Source organism: Zea mays, chromosome 8 (genome assembly GCF_902167145.1).
Source record: "Zea mays cultivar B73 chromosome 8, Zm-B73-REFERENCE-NAM-5.0, whole genome shotgun sequence".
NCBI lineage: Eukaryota > Viridiplantae > Streptophyta > Magnoliopsida > Poales > Poaceae > Zea > Zea mays.
This window is the reverse complement of record NC_050103.1, coordinates 106543578-106566076: the sequence shown is the minus strand read 5'-3', so window position 1 is coordinate 106566076 and position 22499 is coordinate 106543578. Positions and strand designations below refer to the sequence as shown.

Here is a 22499-nt window from a genome sequence, read left to right as displayed (position 1 = left end):
AACAAAAAGAATTGCTCTCAGCGTGAATGAACCTTTACGATACTCATCCAACATTTGAACACCCGTTTCCCACAATATTTTCATATCCTCCATTAAGGGCTCCAAAAATACATCCATGTCAACTCCAGGTTGTGTAGGTCCAGAAATAAGGATGGTTAGCAAAATGTACTTCCGTTTCTGCATCAACCATGGAGGAAGGTTGTATATGGTGAGGATCACCGGCCATGTGCTATGCTTGCTGCTCCTCTCAGCAAATGGGTTCATTCCATCAGTACTCAGTGCGAACCTAACATTTCTTGGTTCATCGGCAAAGTCTCGGTGGTTGTCATTGAAATCTTGCCACTGCTTCCCATCGGCTGGATGTCGAAGCTTCCCATCGTTTTTGTGCTAATCAGAAGCATGCCAGCTCATAAGTCTGGCATCCTCAGGATTAGCGAACAAACACCTCAATCGATCGACGACGGGGAGGTACCACATCACCAAAGCAGGAATCTTTTTGAGCGCATAATAGTCTACTTCTTTTTCTTTGCTCGTGGATTTTGAAGTCTTTTTTTGGGCTTTCTTTCGCTTCTTCCCTTTAGACTCGGATGCAACACACTCTTCCTCTCGATAGTCTTTATTCGTCTTGTACCTACTTGCACCGCACTTTGGGCAGCTCTCCAAGTCTTTATAATCATCACCTCGATAAAGGATACAGTGATTTCTACACGCGTGGATCTTCTCCACACCCATAGTGAGCGGACTGATTAGTTTCTTTGCATAGTACGTGTTAGCAGGCACTTTGTTCTCCTTTGGAAGCATGTCTGTGATAATACTCAAGAACGCATCGAAGCCAGCATCAGACACACCATATCTAGCTTTTAACATCAACAGCTTTAGCACAGACCGGAGCGTCGTGAACTCTTTGGTACAACCCTTAGACTCGTCGTACAAAGGCTCTTCTGCTGCCTTCTTCAGGGACTCCATACCTTTCATTAAGAACATCGATTGATCTGTATGACGACGCAACATTGCCTCTAGCAACTCTGCATCTTCCTCATCCATAACACTTGGCAGAACATGAGGTCTATCATGTTCATTTCCTCCAGCGTAACCATGATCAGTAACATTTTGCACTACATGTTCGCTCTGTGGAAGAGGTTGGTGTGTCTCGTGAACGAACTGAAATCTGTCGTCGATGTTCTCAGGGTTTCCAGTCGTATAAGGCGAAGAGCTACCCTCTCCATGCTTTGTCCAAATTGTGTAATCCTTCATAAATCCTCGGCATACCAGATGAGATATGATTTGTTTTGTGTCATTAAATACAGCAGCATTTTTGCAGTCCATGCATGGACAATATATGTGTTTTGTCTTTGTTCTCCAAGCATGGTTCGTAGCGACATCAATAAACCTATGGACCTCGGATATGTATGATGGATCTAGCCTTGATAAGTTATACATCCAAGATGTCCTCTCCATCACCACCTGTAAAAAAGTAACATAAACACACAAGAACCAACCTTTCTTAGCAACCTTCTTCCAAAAAATAAAGATAAAAACCTCCCCCTTGTATTTTGTGAAATCTGGCCCTCCAATGGAAGTTGGGCTGCGAGCTATAGTTCTTGTCGGGAAGGATGAAGGGGTGAAACCCTATATCCAAAATGTGGCTAAATTTAAGGAAAATGAACAAAAATTGGCAAGAGGAACATAAAACCAAACTTTCCTAGCCATACTCTTCTCTCTAACACATGGTGAAGGCCTAGTTCCAAAATTGAGCAAAGATGAACAATAATTGGCAATTAAAACATAATTAAACCAACCTTTCATAGCAACTAATAAAAACAATCTTAATTACCAAACCTATCTTCTCTCTCCACACAACACATGAACCATTCATTAAACAACTTAATATGTCATGGATAAACTGATTTGAGAACTAAACATGAAAAAGGAGAGAGGATAGACAAAATCTAACCATATTAAACAACTTTATTTGAGGGAATAGAGAAAATAACCTAGCTATACACTTTCTCTCAAATGGTGAAACCCTAGATCCAAAATGTGGCTAAAATTGAGCAAAAATGAATAAAAATTGACATTAGCAACATAAACCAACCTTTCTTAGCAATCTTCTTCCAAAAAATGAAGATCAAAACCTCTCCCCATGTATTTTGTGAAATCTGGACCTCCAAAATCGCCTCCAATGAAAGTTGGCTGCGAGCATACAGTTCACTGTCGGGGGAAGAAGAGATGTATTTATAACAGACAGTTCACTGGCGGTTGGCTTTAAAAACCGCCAGTGGAAACCTATTTCCACTGGCAGTTATCTTAATACAACCGCCAGTGGAAATAGGATGTTTCCACTGACGGTTAAGTTAAGACAACCGCTAGTGGAAATCAATTTTCACTGGCGGTTGGTGTTACACAACCGCCAGTGGAAACATCCTATTTCCACTGGCGGTTGTGTTAAGATAACCGCCAGTGGAAATAGGTTTCCACTGGCGGTTTTTAAAGCCGAGCCCACCTGTTTCTTTCACTAACGTTTGATAACGGAAACCGCCAGTGAAAAGTTGAACGTGCTGCAGGCTTTGAGCTCTTTTCTACTAGTGAGTGTTTCTAGCATAAGGTGAGGCATTGGACCGTTGCCTGGACGCCTAGGGTTCCCACTACTTGGACGCAGCCTTAAAAACACTGTTATTAACACTAATGTAAAAAGGAGAAACTCAGGGCTAGTTTCGAAACTCAAAACGCCAATGAGATTAGAGGAGATTAAGGTAGTGTTTGGATGGATGAGGAAGGATGAAAAGGGATGGGCTGGATCATTCTAACTTGACACATGTTTGGTTTGAAGGTTCAGAATCAGGGTCAAGAAATATTCTTCAAAAATAGTGGATGGGACCATCCTCAAAAAATAAGGGACGGGGTCAACCCAGGATTGATCCCGTCCCATCCCTCGTTGACACCGAACCAAACACATCCTAAAGGAGAAATGGTCTAATCCCCATCTCCTCCAATCCCGAAGGAAATTTGAGTTACCAAACTAGACTGAATGCTCACAGCTCCCACTTGGGTGAGGTGTTGGGAAGGAATAACCGAGATAAATCTTACCCCTGTAGTTTTTTTTTCAGAGTATACGCCAAATTCAGGACCTTTGGCTCTGTGGAAAGACTTCTTACCACTGCGCTAGGCATGTCCTTATTAAGATTCATGTAAGAGTGACAGTTGGCTACATACAGGATGTTGCAAGATCACACTCAACACCGTTTTTCAGTTATGGTATCATAGTCTATTTTTTCCCTGTTGCAACAGTCTTGTTTGCACCAGTTGACAGTGAAAACCAAAATGGAATACCTTACAAATGGAAATAAAAAAAATAAAAGTAAAAATAAAATAACTATACATAAGTTGCGGATAGGCAAAACAGCCAAGTAGTCCTGCAATAAAGAGGGCTTGAAAGGTTGCAAAGTACCAACCTGGGACTATCAAACAAACCAACACAAAATAGTTTGAAGTTTTGATGGATGTGAACAACCAGATTCTTGATCCACCAAACTGGAGTTATTCTGACACCAAATCACAGAAACAGGCTGAGTAGAAATGGATTCTAGAGCTTGAAGGTGTCGAATTGAAAAGAAAAATTGCACTTCATGCCTGCTGCTGGGATTACTGTAAAGTTTGATTCTGAAAGTCAGACATTGGTTGATCGATTAACTAATAAGCCGTGCAGGTTAATCCTTTTCCTATAACAGTCCTTACACATCAATCAAGGACTTAACTGACCTTGCCTGCTTGCCACAGCATGTTTTGAGACGTTTAACTGTAACAGATTTACCAACACCTCTAGGATGATCATCATGAAATAAGAATATAGGTATATCACACACCTCAAGATGTTTAAGCATGTATATAGTCTTGGGAAGTTTGTTAGTTATACTGCATATAGCTAGGTAATGAAGATGTACCAACTGATTAATGCTTTCTGGCAATTCTACAATATCAGATCCACTCAGATCCAGGACCCGCAAGTTCTTAAATTTGGCCAGAAGTTTTCTAGGGAAATGACCTGAAGATAACGATGAGCTTCTGAGGACTAACAATGTTTGCAGCCTTCCCAACCTGTATTTGCTCTTCAGCTGTGGTAAATAATCGGTTGAAACAGACAGATGACGAACTGTTGGTGGAATCACAACAGGGATGCCCTCGTTGATTTTCATACAATCATGAGCAGAGAAGTGCTGTGCCAAAATGTGCATTAGGTCATCAAGGAAGTAATATGTTTGCTGGTCTTTATTTGCAGTACCAAAGAAGGATCGTGATAGGAGATCATCAAAGTATTTTTGCCCTAATTCTTCCAGCCCTTTCCCTTCTGCTGATGATTGAATGAAACCGAGAGCTATCCACATATTGACCAACTGAGAGCGACTGAACCTCCAAGTTGATGGAAATATGCTGCAGTATGCAAAGCAGCGCTGGAGATGACCCGGCAAGTGTTTGTAACTGAGTTGGATGGAAGAGATAATGATATCATTACTAATTTCTGTGTTCACCAGGGTTCTCCATTTCCGTGTGCTCCTGGTGCTCCTTGCCATTTGCCCAATAGCTTTAGCAGCTAAAGGTGAGCCCTTAACCATTGCAACAAGAGTTCCTGCAACCTCTTGCAACTCAGGTGGAAAATCCATGGTTTCTCCACCCAAAGCAACTTCCTTCAACAGCAACCAACAATCACTGCTTCTTAATCCATCAAGCGAAACCAAATAACCCGCATTCAGAACCTCAGCTACTAGTTTCATCCGAGTGGTCAACAAGACCTTGCTCCCAGTTGTGGCAGATCTAAGTGGCACCAACACTCTGTTCCAAATGCTCCTATTCTCCTTCTCGGTTTTACCCTCATCAATCCAAACATCGTCAAGTACCAGGAGGAACCTCTTACGTGCAACCAGATTCTCAAACTTCTCCTGCAAACTGTCTAAACTGGCAAGACCGTCATCACACGGTTTATCATCTGCACAACCAATGGACTGTAAAATCTCCCTGGTGAGCTCGGCCTCATCTGATCTGTCCCAGACGCAGACCCAGGCTCTCAGATCGAACCGCGCTTCAACCCTCGCATCGTTGTACACGCACTGAGCGACCGTGGTTTTGCCGATGCCTCCATGGCCAACCACTGCAATAACCGGAGATACCGGACGGCATGTTTCCTCGCAATCGTCGACGAGCCTGGAGATTATGGAGTTGCACTCCTCCCCACGCCCGAGTACCTTCCGCTCCGCGAAAACGGAGCCGGTTACCCTGTTCGGCGACCGCACACCGTAGATGGCCGCAGCGCTGCCAGGTCGCAGACGCTCCGAATCGTCGCGGGCGCGGTTGAGCCTCTCCGTCAGCCGCCTCAGCTTCCGTCCGGGGCCACGGAACGTGGCGTATACGCAGGCCGAGAGCGGAGGGCCGATCTGGCGCCGGCGGTGGAGCTCATCTAGGATGCTCTCGGCGTCGGCCACCGCGTCCCTGAGCTCGAAGAGCCAGGCGTGCAGGTCGGGCACCTCAGGGTCGCCGGGCGTGAGCCACCTCCAGCGCTCGAGCTCGCGGGCTACGGGTTGGATCCGAAGGAGCGCCGCCGCGAGAGCACCCAGGTCGTTGCGGGGCCCGACGACGGCACGGGAGAAGGCGCTGGCGCGATCGGCGAGCGCCGCGACGTCCTGCGACACGGGCCACGGCGCGGGGGCAGGCATCGGCGCGAATTGGAGGCTGCGTCGCGATCGCGACGGATCCCGTGGGTTTGCGCCGGTGAGAGGATGGGGATTGGGGAATTGACGGATTCTCCCTTGGTCGTCGCTTTCGTGTGGCTTTCGCACTGTGCTGTGGTCTAACGTAGCGAGGATCGGGAAGCCGGGACCAGAGAAGCAGAGATGGTAACAGCTACCTAAAATCCAACGCGGCTTTTACTAGTGAGTTAACCTCTGTTTCAAAGAAATAATTGATAAAGTTGATAGCGCAGAATTGTGAAACTTTAGATGGCATTTAGATTAAAATTATTTTTTCAAACTATTTTAATTTATATTATAGACTATAGTTTCACAGCTTGAATCTAAACAGTCTCAAACAGACCCTAAATATATGAGTGGTCTTCAACTTATCAAGTGATACTACTTGGCCTCTTCTCTTTGCATGTCAAAGATTTTTATTCTTCTAAGCACACCATTTGCTATGAAATACTCGAACTTCTTGTCTTCAATCAAAGTCACAATAGTCTTATTCCTTGGTGAATAAGCCTCTAACATGATTTTAATGACCTTGTGATCATTGATTTTATCTCCACGAAGACCTCTAATCTTCCAACAATGACCATCAATCTATCAAACATGTCTTGTGGCCCTTCATTATCGATGATTACAAATTAGTTGAGCTTTGCCATCAATAATTCAATCTTTGATTGCCTTACTTTGTCAACCCCTTCATGAGCAATATGCAAAGTATCCTATATTTTTTTTGGCAAACTCTAAACCCACAACTTTGTTGTATTCTTCCCCACTCAATGCACTCAACATGGCACTTGCGGCTTGAGCTTTAAGATGAATGTGATGGTACTCAAGTGAGTTGGATTGCTAGGATTAAACAACTCATACACACCATTCTTAACAATCTTCCAAAGCTCTAGATGAAGACCTATAAGATAATCCTTCATATTGTGCTTTCACTTGGTAAAGTTAGTCCCATCTAAATGAGATAACTTGCTTGCATGTACATTTATGGGAGTTGTCGAATCAAGGTTAGACATAGGGAATATGGCTCCATAAGTTTTCTTGATATTGTCACCCATTGCTTTGTTTTTTCTTGTCATTCTTGGAGATCAAATAAGATTTATCATCATCTCCATCTTTGATGCTACTTGTTTCATCTTCACTTGTGGCACTCTTACTCTTCTTCTTTTCTTGCTTCTTCTTCTCCTCTCCTTCTCTTTTACTTTCTTCCCTTCTCAATCTTCTCCCTTATTTTGGCAGTGGAAGCGTCCTTTTGGCTCAAGTTCACCATTTCCTTTCAAATACTTTGAGACTACACACATGATCAATTTGAAAACATTGTTAGTCTCAAAAAGGTCAACTTATAGACTATCCTCCCCATAAATGTGTGCATCAATTTCACTTGGACTTATGAGATCGAGGGATGATATCTACAACTTGACCATAGTATAAACATGAATATAAATAAAGAAAAGAAACAATAGTACCAAATGAATAACATGATCAAAGGTATAACAAAAATGTGCAATGTGTGCAATCTTTAATCCAGGTTTCGAGAATCTACGATGTTTAGCTCACTCAACTCACAAAATCACTTTTCATCAAGGGGCTTGGTGAAGATATCGGCTAGCCGATTTTTGGTGCTCACATGGTTTATGGCGATATCTCCCCTTTGCGAGTGGTCTCTCAGAAAGTGGTGTCGGATGTCTATGTGCTTTGTGCGGTTGTAATCAACAGGTTATTCCGCCATGCGGATTGCACTCTCATTGTCACATTGAGAGCACCTAGAGGGCGGGTGAATAGGTGATCCTGGGAAATTCAACACTAATAGCACAAACTTGGTTTATAAAATGTTAGTTAGATTAAACCAAGTTGCTATAGAGCGGGCTCTTGAGAAGAAATCAATCACAGAGAAAAGCAACACAAGAGACACGGTGCTTTATCCCATGGTTCGGCTAAGTAACACTTGCCTACTTCCACGTTGTGGCGTCCCAATGGACGAGGGTTGCACTCAACCCCTTTCAAGTGATCCAATGATCAACTTGAATACCACAGTCATTTTCTTTAGAGTTCTCTTCCCGTTTGCGAGGAATCTCCACAAGTTGGAGCCCCTCGCCCTTACAATGTTGATCACAAGAGAAGCACAAGAGTAAGGGAGGGAAAGCAACACACGCAAGACTCAATTCGCAGCAAACACACGCACACAAGCCAAGACGTGAGCACAAAACACGGCGCAGGGAGTTTACAACTCAAACGATGCTCAAATCTCTAACACGATGAACCGATTACGTGATTGCGGAGTCTAGGCGTCTTAGGATGTTTAGTGAATGCTTGGTGTAGTGCTCCATGCGTCTAGGGTCCCTTTTATAGCCCCAAGGCAACTTGGAGTCGTTGGAGATCTAATTGGAAAACAGTTCTTGCCTTCTGTCGGGTGGCGCACCGGACATGAACAGTATATGTCCGGTACCCGATCTCCTTCCTTATCGGGCGCACCCGAACGTTGGACCTTTGGTTCCGTTGGCACACCGGACAGTCCGGTGTGACCAACTGACCATTGGCGCAGGCCACGCGTCGCCCGCAGATTGCGCTGCCGACCGTTGGCCGCGTGCGCCGTTGACTCACCGGACAGTCCGGTGATTTTTAGCTGCGGCGCCTTCGCCTTTTCTCGAGCGTGACGAGTTCGTCGCTGGTCCAGCTTGGGCACCGGACACTGTCCGGTGCACCACGGGACAGTCCGGTGCACCACAGGCTGTTGCTGGTTTGGCTGAACTCAGCCAGTTTTTCTCCAATTCAATTTCTTTTGACTTGGCAAGATTCTTGGCACTTAGATAAATATATTAGTACCCAAAAACAATTTACTAAGGCCAGATACATACCTTGTTCTTTGATTTGCATCTTAGCACTTATGGACCAACGTATTTTGTGTTGGGCATCTAATCACCAAAACATTTATAGAAATGGCCCAAGGGCACATTTCCCTTTCAATCTCCCCATTTTTGGTGATTTATGCCAACACATTAAAAAGGAACTAAAGAGTGCAAATTGAAGACCAAATTTTGTTCACTTTGGATTTAGCATATTTGGGTCACTTTTGCCACCACTTGGTTTGTTTTCGCAAATCAAATTCTTTTTCCTATCTCTAAGTCAAACACACTTGTTCGAGCAAATAGAGAGATGTTTCAAGAGTAATTTTGATCAAATGGCAAAAACTCCCCCTTTTTTCATAATCAAAATTCTCCCCCATAAGATACCAAATTTTGCAATAAGAGTATTTTAGACAATATACAAATTCTAACTCTACTATTTTCAAAGTTCACAAGTGGTTGGCTGATCCATTTGCTTTGGCCTTAATTTTCTCCCCCTTTGGCATTAAGCACCAAAACGGGATAACGTTTGGCCCTTTAACCCCATTGCCTCACCAAAATGTCAAATAGAAGCGAAAATGCAATGAGAACACAATAAAGAACTTAGGACAAGATACATTTTACCGAAATGCAGTGGAAGCTCTTTTCTTTGTCCAAGTTCACATTTTTCTTTCAATATCCCTTTGAGACTATTACAAGAGTACTCACAAACATGTTAGTATCAAAGGAGTCAAGTTGTAACACATCCTCCCCCTAAACATGTGCATCATTTGCATAGGGACTTGTGAGGTCCGGGGATGATTTGTACAACTTGAGCACTAAAAATAAGCAATAAACGACATGGATGCTTAAGGTAACATGATCAAAGAAATAAAACACATGTATGCTATAGATCAATCCAAGTTACGCGAATCTAAGACATTTAGCTCACTACGCAACCTGCAAAACCTTTTCTCATCTAAAGGCTTGGTGAAGATATCGGCTAGCTGGTTCTCGGTGCTAATATGGTAAATGTCGATATCTCCCCTTTGCCGGTGGTCTCTCAGGAAGTGATGTTGGATGTCTATGTGCTTAGTGCGGCTATGTTCAACAGGATTATCCGCTAAGCGGATTGCACTCTCATTGTCACATAGGAGTGGGACTTTGCTCAGATTGTAGCCAAAGTCCCGGAGGGTTTGCCTCATCCAAAGCAGTTGCGCACAACACTGTCCTGCGGCAACGTACTCGGACTCAGCGGTGGATAGGGCAACAAATGTTTGTTTCTTGGAGCTCTAGGACACCAGGGACCTTCCTAGAAACTGACACATCCCTAATGTGCTCTTCCTATCAACCTTGCACCCGGCATAGTTGGAATCTGAGTATCCGATTAAGTCAAAGGTAGACCCTTTGGATACCAGATCCCGAAGCAAGACATAGAAACTAAATATCTAAGAATTCGCTTAACGGCCACAAGGTGACACTCCTTGGGGTCAGATTGAAATCTAGCACACATGCATACACTAAGCATAATGTCCGGTCTACTAGCACAAAGATAAAGTAATGAACCTATCATTGACCGGTATGCCTTTTGATCAACGGACTTACCTCCTTTATTGAGGTCTAGATGTCCGTCAGTTCCCATCGGTGTCTTCGCGAGCTTAGCATCCTTCATCCCAAACCTCTTGAGAAGATCTTGAGTGTACATCGTTTGAGAGATGAAGGTGCCTTCCTTGAGTTGCTTCACTTGAAATCCAAGGAAGTAGTTCAACTTGCCCATCATCGACATCTCGAACTTTTGCATCATTACCCTGCTAAACTCCTCACAAGACTTTTGATTAGTAGAACCAAATATTATGCCATCAACATATATTTGGCAAACAAAAAAATCACCATCACAAGTCTTTGTGAATAGAGTGGGATCAGCTTTCCCAACCTTGAAAGCATTAGCAATTAGAAAATCTCTAAGGCATTCATACCATACTCTTGGGGCTTGCTTAAGTCCATAGAGCGTCTTAGAGAGCTTATACACGTGGTCGGGATACCTGTCATCCTCGAAGCCAGGGGGTTGTTCCACGTATACCTCCTCCTTGATTGGTTCATTTAGGAAGGCGCTCTTCACGTCCATTTGGAACAACATAAAGGAATGGTGAGCGGCATATGCTAATAAAATCCGAATTGATTCTAACCTAGCCACAGGAGCAAAAGTCTCCTCAAAATCCAAACCTGCGACTTGAGCATAACCTTTTGCCACAAATCGAGCTTTGTTTCTTGTCACCACTCTGTGTTCGTCTTGCTTGTTGCGGAACACCCACTTGGTTCCCACAACATTTTGCTTTAGACGTGGCACCAGGCTCCAGACTTCATTTCTTTTGAAGTTGTTGAGCTCTTCCTGCATGGCCAACACCCAGTCCGGATCCTGCAAGGCTTCTTCTACCCTGAAAGGCTTAATAGAAGAAACAAATGAGTAATGCTCACAAAAATTAGCTAATCATGAGCGAGTTGTTACTCCCTTGCTGATGACACCTAGAATCTGATCCACTGGGTTATTTCTTTGGATCGTTGGATAGACTTGAGGTGGAGGGTCCCGTGGTGCTTCTTCCTCCATAACATGTTCTTCCTGTGCGCCCCCTTGATCATGCCCCTCTTTTTGAGGTACCTGTTCATCGTCTTGAGTTGGGGGATGCACCATCATAGAGGAGGAGGGTTGATCTTGTTCCTGTAGTTCATGTGGTCGCACATCACCTATTGCCATAGTTCGCATTGCGGCCGTCAGAACCTCATCTTCATCTACATCATCAAGATCAACTTGCTCTCTTGGAGAGCCATTAGTCTCATCAAATACAACGTCGCTAGATACTTCAACTAATCCTGATGATTTGTTGAAGACCCTATACGCCTTTGTATTTGAGTCATATCCTAGTAAAAATCCTTCTACGGCCTTGGGAGCAAATTTCGAATGTCTACCTTTCTTCACCAGAATGGAGCATTTGCTCCCAAATACACGGAAATAAGAAACATTGGGTTTGTTACCAGTTAGGAGTTCGTAGGAGGTCTTCTTGAGGAGACGGTGCAGATAGAGCCAGTTTATGGCATGGCAAGCTGTTGTAGCATCCCAAAAATTCAAATCTTGAAATTTTCTCAAACTTGCTCTAAATTCAAAATGAATTTCAAATTTCATTTCAAAATGTTTGTTTGCGAGTTGATATCAGCAAATAAAATATAGTGGTCTATATTCTCTCCAAAATCCTCCTCAAATATCCTACAAATGTTTCTCCAGTGATCCCCCTCAAATTGTTTCCAGAAATACTGCCCAGATATTTCCCGAGTAATCCCCTTCAATTTCTTTCCAGAAATATTGCCCAGATATTCCACCAACATATCTCCAAGTATTTTCTTCCTAAGAAATACCTTCATAATCATTTTTCAAGTCCCTACAAATATTTTCTTCATAACTTTTCTCATGCTCATACGTATACGTATGCCTCCGGTATCATACGGTGAGCTCTACAAGCTAATCTCACTTATACAAGACAAATACATGCTAATCTCCCACTAATCCTCTCATCCTCCCACTAATCCTCTCATCCCTCCCCCTAATCCCCCACCATGGCTATAAATAGAGGGGCAAGGGCCTCCTCTCATCCCACCCAAGCCATTTCATGGCAACTCTCTCCCCCCCACACACACCCACTCCATGTTCCACACAAGCACACACTAGCACAAGGATCGTTCGGTCGTTCTTCGATCGTTCGTCCCCCTGTTCTTAGTTTGTTCGTCCGTTCGTCCGATCGTTCGATCGTTCGTCCGATCGTTCGATCGTTCGTCCGATCGTTCATGGTTCGTTTGTCCGTTCGTCCGATCGTTCGATCGTTCGTCCGTTCGTTCGTCCAAATAATCTTTTTCCTGTCGTTATGCTGCCGAAATTCCGATCGTTCATTCGTTCGATCATTCGATCGTTCGTCGTTCGTTCATAGTTCCTATTCATCGTTTATCGTTCGTTCATAGTCCCTATTCATCGTTCTTCCAGATAATCTTTGTCCTGCCGTTATGCTGCCAAAATTCCGTTCGTTCGTTCGTCCGATCATTCGATCGTTCATCCAAATAATCTTTTTCCTGCCGTTATGCTACCGAAGTTCTGATCGTTCGTTCGTTCGATCATTCGATCGTTCATCGTTCATTCATAGTTCCTATTCATCGTTCATCATTCGTTCATAGTCCCTATTCATCATTCTTCCAGATAATCTTTGTCCTGTCGTTATGCTGCCGAAATTCCGATCGTTCGTTCGTCCGTTCGTTCATAGTTCCTATTCATCGTTCATCGTTCGTTCATCGTCACTATTCATCGTTCGTTCATATGAACTATTCACCATCACTATTCACCATTACTATTCGCCATTACTATTCGTCATTACTATTTATTGTTACTATTCATCGATGATATATATGACAACCTTTTCGTCGTTACTATTCATCGTTACTATTCATCGATCATCCGATCACCCCAAATTTCAACTACTCATCCGTTATGCTGTCCAGTCCACCTAAGACCAGCCAGACCAATATTTCAGTCATACGAACTCCGGTGACTGTGATTTTCCTTCCAGTGGGAACTTCCCATCTGGTCACCCATCCTAGGTTTCTCCAAGTTGAGCATGCTTAACTTTGAGATTCCTTTGAACCAGGCTTCCAAACTCAGATTCCAATAATTCTTGTTTCTAAATTCTTATCAAACTATTCCCTATCCAACCATGTCATCCCTTAAGCCTGGTCCATATTCCAGAAAAACTCCCAAAATACTCTTGTCCTATATTCTGCCTATAACTCTCATGTTCATACTAAGTCAGACGATTCATTCGTCACTATTCTCACCAACAGTGAACTTCACTGTGCTACACCACATACACTCAGCTATAAATACACCCAGCTAACCTCTCCCTCTGCACACACACTCAACACCCTCAGCCAAGGCAAACACCCCACCCACTAAGTTACTCCGCTCTGTCGGCTACACGCATAGTGTCGCTTCGCCACCAGTCCACCCTCCTGGTAAGCACCTCCGCTCCACCACCAGTAGTATCACAACACCACGACACAGATTCTACTCAAGACTATACCCATCCATATATCATTATTCTGACCACTATACTAAATATTTGTTGGTACACTTGCTTGTTTGTATGTTTGCTTATTCATGTTGCATAGTTATCGGAGCGTCTGTGCCGTCTCGTGGAGGCCAGATTTGCAAGTCTACGCCAGGCAGTGGAGCCAGAAGCCAGTTCCGCGAGCTCCCCTTCCCCCTTCGCCGAATAAGCACGACAAGCTCACTGGATCCCTTTGATGCATAAATTACCTATGATTTTTTAACCACATCCCTCAGCCTATTATTTTATGCATGATATGATTTTGAGACAAGTTATTATGGCCACCCAAGCCGCTTGCCGCAATCAATCCTTGATATATTTGTTACAAATGATTTGAGAAAAGGTGTGAGTTTTCAAAAGAAAATGCTTTTCAAAATGTGTATGATGAAGGGTTTTCACCCTTATCACCTTTGAGTAGGGATGATCAGGGACTCCCTGGTTTAGGGGAGGGCCTAAGGTGATGGCTCAGCTGGTTTAGGCGTGAGCAGAAGGATTGTCCCCTCATATAAGGACCGGTTTGTCATCCTTTACTACCTGTACTCATGATAAGTACAACCACTCGAGACTGTATGGGCAGTCACTCAATCTGAACTCGTACGGTCCAACCCCAGGGTTATGAAGGCTGGGGAGCACCGGGAGGATAAGGAGGGGGAATGTTTTGTCCGGTTTGGACATGGCGGTGGCCTGACTCCTTCCGGTATAACCGTTAAGGTTAGGATGTGCGGGGAAAGAAAGAGATTCGGATTCGGATCTCATTGATCATGAGATCGCAGAGACGGACAGTGGGTAAAGTGTACACCTCTGCGCAGAGTTTGAAAACCTATTCGAATAGTCTGTGTCCACAAGAATGGACGAGTCTGGTGTGGTATGACAATTAGTGTTTTGTTTCAAAAAAGGGTGCGTTTGAGAAAAGTGTTTTTTTAAAAAAGGTCCGGCGGTTGAGCCGTGAGCTATGGTGGACGGGAAGTCCAGTAGCTATTTTTGAAAATGAAAACCAGTGGGAAACTGTTGAGACACCTGGATGGTTTAGTCCAGGGGATTTTGTTCTAATATTGAAAAACTTCCTGCTCCTTTTGGAGAGGATGCGCTTTGCAAAAAAAACAAAATGTTTTTAAAAACAAACCTGCATAAAATATTGTTGTTTCTGCAAAATATCCTGAGCTCCACATATTCCATGCATTATATCTGATTTCCCCATTCCGCGGGTGAAGGTGGGCTGCTGAGTACGTTTGTACTCACCCTTGCTTATTTGTTGTTTTTCAGAAAAAGGAGATCGGGTAAGAGTTACGACTGTTCCCAACCTTGCCTGTGGCTGTTGGACCGCTGATTTGCTTCGATGCGTATATCAGGCTGCTTTAGCCCCACTCTGATGATATGTCCCGAGTTGTGGACCAACTCTTAAAGTTGATCGCCACCTTTATAGGTTTGTCTCGTTTAAGCAGATCTAGAATCATCTGTTGTATAAATGTGTTTACTAGCCTCCTGGACTAGTAATTGTATCACATTTGAGTCCTAGAGGATTGGGACGCTTCAGCTGTGTTCACAGTTTCTGACCAAAATCGCTCAGGCATCTTGTACTCTCCTAGCATCGTTCTTGCCATATCGATTAGCGTCCTGTTCTTCCTCTTTACCACACTATTTTGTTGTGGTGTGTAGGGAGTGGAGAACTCGTGCTTGATGCCTTCCTCCTCAAGATATTCTTCTACTTGTAGATTCTTGAATTTGGACCTATTGTTGCTTCTTATCTTCTTTACCTTTAGTTCAAACTCATTTTTAGCTCTCCTTAAGAAGCGCTTTAGGGTTCCTTGGGTTTCGGATTTGTCCTGCAAAAAGAATACCCAAGTGAAGCGGGAAAAATCATCAACTATAACAAGACCATACTTACTTCCCCCGATGCTGAGATAGGCAACGGGGTCGAAGAGATCCATGTGTAGGAGATCCAGTGGTCTTGATGTCGTCATCACATTCTTGCTGTGATGAGTGCTTCCCACCTGCTTTCCTGCCTGACATGCTGCACAAGGTCTGTCTTTCTCAAAACAGACATTAGTTAGTCATAACACATGATCTCCCTTTAGAAGTTTATGAAGGTTCTTCATCCCAACATGTGCTAGACGACGATGCCAAAGCCATCCCATATTAGTCTTAGCGATTAAGCATGCATCTAGATCGGCATTCTCCTTTGAGAAATCAACTAAATAGAGCTTGCCATCTAATACTGTCGGTACCCTGAATCAGGGGTACCCCTTACTACAGTATAAGACGCGGTGCCTGTACGACGATCTCTAGCCGCACGGTGAGCGGCACCCGGCCCCACCGCGTGGATGGCTCAAGGGGCACCACATGACGAGTAAAGATGATACATCCCAGGATGTATCAGTTGGACCGGACCTCCGCGAGGAAGCACCGGATCCCTGTACGCACAACCCGGACCCCCGATTACGGTTCGAGACTCCCTCTGAGTAAGGTCCGGACCGCAGCGAGGTCCCGGGACAGGGGATACCCTGGCATAAGCAAGGGTCCGATACTGACATGTGTCCAGGCCTTATCCCGTGTGCTTGCGCTCCCCGCTCAGGCGGAGTCCCGATGCTGCCGCGTGGCTGTAGGATTACGGGGAGGCTACGCTAGTGCAAAACAAAATTTTCAACCCCATCATACCAAGAACTACTGCGGTTATATGTCATGGAATTACCACTAGACGCGCAGAGCAGCGGAAGACGTCTCGATGTAGACGAACGCGTCGAGCAGTGCCGTGCAGTCGTCGGCGTCCTTCACGTCCTCGCACGGTTCGTCCTAGTGCTCCAGATGCAGCACCTCCGAGGTATCCACACGTACAGGGAGGAAGCGCCGCGTACCGAACTGCTAGGTTCGCGACGGCGGCTTGGCGAGGGCGAGAGGCGAGCGGCTACTCGTTTGCTGGTGGCGAATTAGGTTAAACCTAACCGCGCCCCCGCCCCTCATTATATAGGCGTTATGGTGGGCTTCTGACACCGAGGCCCATCATTAACCCTAAAGCCCAGTTTAATTTCGGATCTAATTCGAGTTAGGCTTCCTTCCCCTTAAGTGTGTGACCCTATAGGTTCACGTACAAATAGACATAGCCCGAGTACTCTTACTTGGCCCAATAATTGACAGCAGCCTCTAGCAAGACATGTCAACTCCTATGCGCATGTAAAGATCATATCAGACGAACCATTGCAACATTACGTACATGATGTTCCCTTTGTCTCACGATATTTGGTCTAGCTCTAAGCTGACCTCTCTTTCTCGATACTGTGAATTGGAATCCTTTCAATGGTTAACTCTTAACCCTAGCACATCCATGCATTTCTTGATCCAATCACTCGAGGGGCCCAGAGATATCTCTCTCACAAAGAGAGGGACAAATTCCATCTTGACTGACCATGCCTCACAGCATGCTTCCTGACAAACCCAAAACTACCTTTATAACTACCCAGTTACGGAATAGCGTTTGATAGTCCCTAAGTAAGTCAATTCACATCTTGAAAACATGCGACAATCTCAGGTCTAAGGATACAGTATTCATGTTGCAAAAAGAGAACTATATTACAATATCTCACGTTGGGTCGGTCCAGCCTCATGTCATACATGCGCCCACATTATTAGTTTAACATCTCCATGTTCATGACTTGTGAAATGTAGTCATCAACTAATACATATGCTAGTCATCGACTCTGACTAGGGACATCATTTAGAATAACCATATAAGTAAAGAATCTCACAAACAATTCACATAATTGCTAATCAATACAAGGTGCCTTCCATGGATATTCAATTAAGCAATATATATATCATGGATACAAAGAAATATGCTCATCTCTATGATTATCTCTAGGGCATATTTCTAACAGTCTCCCACTTGCACTAGAGTTAATCTAGAAGATATCTAATACCCATAGATTTCATGTGTGCCTCATGCTTAGGTTGTGGAAGAGGTTTTGTCAAAGGATCAGCAACATTCAAATCCGTATGTATTTTGCATATCTTTATCTCACCCCGCCTAATGAATTCCCGTATGAGGTGAAACTTCCGCAGTACGTGTTTGTTTTTCTGGTGGTTCCTTGGCTCCTTAGCTTGCGCAATAGCCCCATTGTTGTCACAGTAGAGGTTCAATGGACTAGAAGCATTAGGAAACACACCAAGCTCGATGAGGAACTTCCTTATCCAAACACCTTCCTTCGCAGATTCAGAAGCTGCAATGTACTCGGCTTCTGTTGTAGAATCAGTCACAGTCTCCTGTTTGGAACTCTTCCAACTAACAACACCACCATTTATTGTGAACACAAAACCTGATTGCGATTTTAACTCGTCTGGGTCAGTTTGGAAGCTAGCATCGGTGTAACCAGTTACAACGAGCTCCTCCTTACCCCCATATACCAGGAACATATCTTTAGTCCTTCTTAAGTACTTAAGAATGCCTTTTACCGCTGTCCAGTGATCCTCACCTGGATCAGCCTGGTACCTACTCGTAGCACTTATAGCGTATGAAACATCTGGGCGTGTACTTATCATGGCATACATGATTGATCCAATTGCTGAGGCGTATGGTACCTTACTCACGCGCTCCCGCTCATTAGCCGTCGCAGGACATTGCATCTGGCTAAGGTGTTTACCATGTGACATTGGTATGAACCCTTTCTTGGACTGTTCCATGTTGAACCGTTTCAAAACCTTGTCAATGTACGTATCTTGACTTAATCCTATAAGCCTCTTCGACCTATCTCTATAGATCCTTATGCCCAAAATATATGCTGCTTCCCCTAAGTCCTTCATAGAAAAACTTTTTTTTAGTGAAGCCTTGACGAACTCCAGCATAGGAATGTCATTCCCAATCAATAATATGTCATCCACATACAAGATCAGAAATACAACAGCGCTCCCACTTTCCTTCTTGTAAACACAAGCTTCTTCTTCATTCTGATGAAAACCAAGCCCTTTGACCACTTCATCAAAACGGATGTTCCAACTCCGAGATGCTTGCTTCAACCTATAAATGGATTTCTGAAGTTTGCATATCTTTCCAGCATTGATCGGATCGACAAAACCCTCGGGCTGTATCATATACACGTCCTCATCTAGGTTTCCATTAAGGAAAGCTGTTTTGACATCCATCTGCCAAATCTCATAGTCGAAATATGCGGCAATAGCTAGAATGATCCGAATAGATTTAAGCATCGCTACTGGCGAGAATGTCTCGTCATAGTCAACTCCTTGAACTTGTCGAAAACCCTTTGCAACAAGTCGAGCCTTATAGATGTGAACATTTCCATCCATGTCTTTCTTCTTCTTATAGATCCATTTGCATTCTATGGGTCTAACACCATCAGGCGGGTCAACCAAGTTCCAAACTTGATTTTCTCCCATGGAATCTATTTCGGATCTCATGGCGACTTGCCATTTCTCGATATCTGGGTCCATCATCGCTTCTGCATATGTTGCAGGTTCGTCGTTGTCTAACAACAACACTTCCCTATTGCCCAACAATAGCACTTCTCCTCGTGCCTCGCGAAGCCTTGCTGACCTTCGTGGTTGTGGTGGTGATTCTCTTGCCATAGACGTGTCAACTTGTTCTGCTACATTAGCATCCCTTGTTGAATCTTGTCCCACTGGCTCATCCTGAACTTCTTCAAGATACACTTTTTGTTTACTTTTCTCTCTTTTGAGAAACTCTTTCTCTAAGAACACACCGTTCCGGGCGACAAACACTTTGCCCTCTGACCGGTGGTAAAAGTAATATCCTAAAGTTTCCTTTGGATATCCCATGAACATGCACTTGTCCGATTTTGGAGTGAGTTTATCCGACTGAAGTCACTTGACGTAAACCTCACAACCCCAAATCTTCAGAAAAGACAAACTGGGAGTCTTCCCAGTCCACATCTCATATGGTGTCTTAACTACGGACTTAGACGGTACCCTATTTAGTGTGAAAGTTGCTGTTTCTAGAGCGTATCCCCAAAACGACAAAGGTAGGTCCGACTGGCTCATCATTGATCGAACCATATCCAATAAAGTCCGATTACGTCGCTCAGACACGCCATTCCTATGAGGTGTTCCAGGCGGCTTAAGCCGTGGAACAATTCCACAACTCCTTAGATGATTGCTAAACTCATGACTCAAATATTCACCTCCACGATCCGATCGCAATGCTTTAATTTTCTTGCCACGCTGATTTTCTACTTCATTCTGAAACTCTTTGAACTTTTCTAAGGATTCAGACTTGTGTTTCATTAAGTAGACATACCCATATCTACTAAAATCATCAGTGAAGGTTATGAAGTATTGGAATCCTCCCCTAGCTGTCGTACTCATTGGTCCGCACACATCAGTATGTATGAGTTCCAATAAATCTAACGTCCTCGCCGGTAAACCCGTGAAGGGCGCCTTGGTCATCTTACCAAGTAAGCAAGCTTCACATGTCTCGTATGATTCAAAATCAAACGAAGTTAAAAGCCCATCAGAATGAAGCTTCTTCATGCGATTCTCGCTTATATGACCCAAACGATAGTGCCACATGTAGGTAGGACTTAAATCATTAGGCCGAGGCCTTTTAGCACTAATATTACAGATAGGTGCATCATCAAGATTTAAAATGAATAACGCATTCATAATGGATGCAAAGCCACAAACATGCCATTCTTAGAGATCACACAACCATTGTTTTCACTCGCAAATGAATAACCATCCTTCATCAAACATGAAGGAGACATAATGTTTCGACTCATACTAGGAACTAGATAATAATTATTTAACTCCAAAATAAATCCTGATGGGAGGTGGAGTTGCATCGTCCCGACGGTCAACGCAGCAACTCTTGCATTATTGCCTACCCGGAAATCAACTTCTCCTCTTTTCACGCTTCTACTTCTTATCATTCCCTGCATCGAATTGCAAATATAGGCAACCGATCCGGTATCAAATACCCAAGAATTAATATAAGAATCAGCAAGAAACATTTCTGTAATGTGAATAGCAAGTGTACCTGCTGCGGCTGTACCCTTACCGCCGCGATCCTTAATAGAGGCCAAGTACTGCTTGCAATTCCTTTTCCAGTGACCAAGTTCTTTGCAATAAAAGCACTCTGCATCTGTAGCTGGTCCAGCCTTGGGCTTTTGATTTGGCTTGGATACTGTATCCTTTGCCTTGCCCTTCTTCTTTTGAGATTTACCCTTCTTCTTAAAGTTGGGTTTGTTTTGGACCGCCATCACATGGCCGCTGCTGCCAGCGCTTTTCTTTATGTCCCCCTCTGCTGTTTTCAGCATGCCACATAGTTCATTGAGGCCCCTCTCCACCCCATGCATATGGTAGTTCGTAATGAAGTTTCCATAGCTGGGCGGAAGAGATGCCAAAATGAAGTCAGTGGCCAACTCTTGGCTTATTGGGAAGCCTAGCTTCTCCAACCTCTGACTATAACCAACCATTTTGATTACGTGTGGCCCAACCGCTGCGCCTTCTGCTAGCTTGCATTCCAGAAAGGCTTTGGACACATTGAACCTTTCAGTCCTAGCCTGAGTCTAGAACATATCCTTGAGCGCCACGATCATATCGTGCACCTCATGGTTTGTCTCAAACTGCATCTGTAGCTCAGGCTCCATGCAAGCAAGCATTAGGCAACTCACTTCAAGATTAGCATCCATTGCTTTCTTGTAAGCGGTTTTAGCTGCAGCAGTTGCATTTTCACCAGGATCCTCTGGCAGTGGGGTGTCTAGAATGTCTTCCTTTTTTTCAGCCCTGAGAACAATTCTCAGGTTACGGATCCAATCCGTATAGTTTGTTCCATTTAACTTATCCTTTTCAAGAATTGATCACAAAGTAAATGTTGGTGTGCTAGGTGCCATTTATCTACAACAAAATAATGCGAAATACTAAGACAAAAATATCCATGATAGAGTAAATCATATTAAACATTTAATAGTCTACTCCCACTAAAATCAATATCCCTCGATTGATACTTAGTGATTCAGAACCCACAACTAACAAGTCTACTAGTGAGCTTTAGCATCACCGCTAGAAGACAAGGTAGATCGGTAAGCAACTCCTTGCTAATCATATCATATATATGACTTCTGTTGTTGGGTGACATCTCTATGTCTCGGCTCCCAACCTTATGCCCCAAAGTCCTTAACCATTAAGCTGACTTTGTTTAAGTTAACCAATCCTTTCTGCAGTTCGTATCCGATACAAACCTATCTAGTCAAGGAAAACTGGTGGCACCCTAATTTCATAGACCCACCACCAATTGTACAAGACTTATGATAGTGCAAGGTTTGGAGAGGCATTTAAGCTTAAACATTTATGAGGGATCGTCCTACTTTTATCATCGCACGCAAGGACATATACGCAATATGAACAAGTAGAACATTAAGAATGGCATTCACACAACAGTTGTGATTCAGTATGGCTTGCTGTCACATGGTGATCCCCATCTCCAATAATCTGTCCATCATGATGATCTCCATCTCCATGATATAGGTATGCCATCCTTCAGGTGATGAGTCCTTCAAGACCTATCTAACGTATGCTGGTAAACAAATTACATATACGCTTTGGATCATCACATGTTGACACACAGGTCATTACATTAAATTTGGACAATACATGTGGCTCCAGCCGTATTGCCCTGGTCACGACACGCAGGTCATGAATAATTCATTAATATGCATCATATACACACAATAGCCATACCGATCACAAGATGTCCTGCAAAAACATGTTAGACAAACAGGTTTCTATATGTTCGCCACTACAGCAGATAGCCACGGCGGTCCGAAAATCTCATGCGGTTG

General features: G+C 43.8%; 1 protein-coding gene across 1 annotated transcript; it reads right to left on the bottom strand.

Moving 5' to 3' along the window:
* Positions 1-3247: 3247 nt before the first annotated feature.
* On the bottom strand, positions 3248-5827 carry LOC100279616 (Putative disease resistance RPP13-like protein 1). The gene has a single exon (NM_001152612.1). It carries the CDS (start codon positions 5703-5705, stop codon positions 3732-3734), a length of 1974 nt encoding a protein of 657 aa, NP_001146084.1. The 5' UTR covers positions 5706-5827; the 3' UTR covers positions 3248-3731.
* Between the last annotated feature and the right edge of the window lie 16672 nt (positions 5828-22499).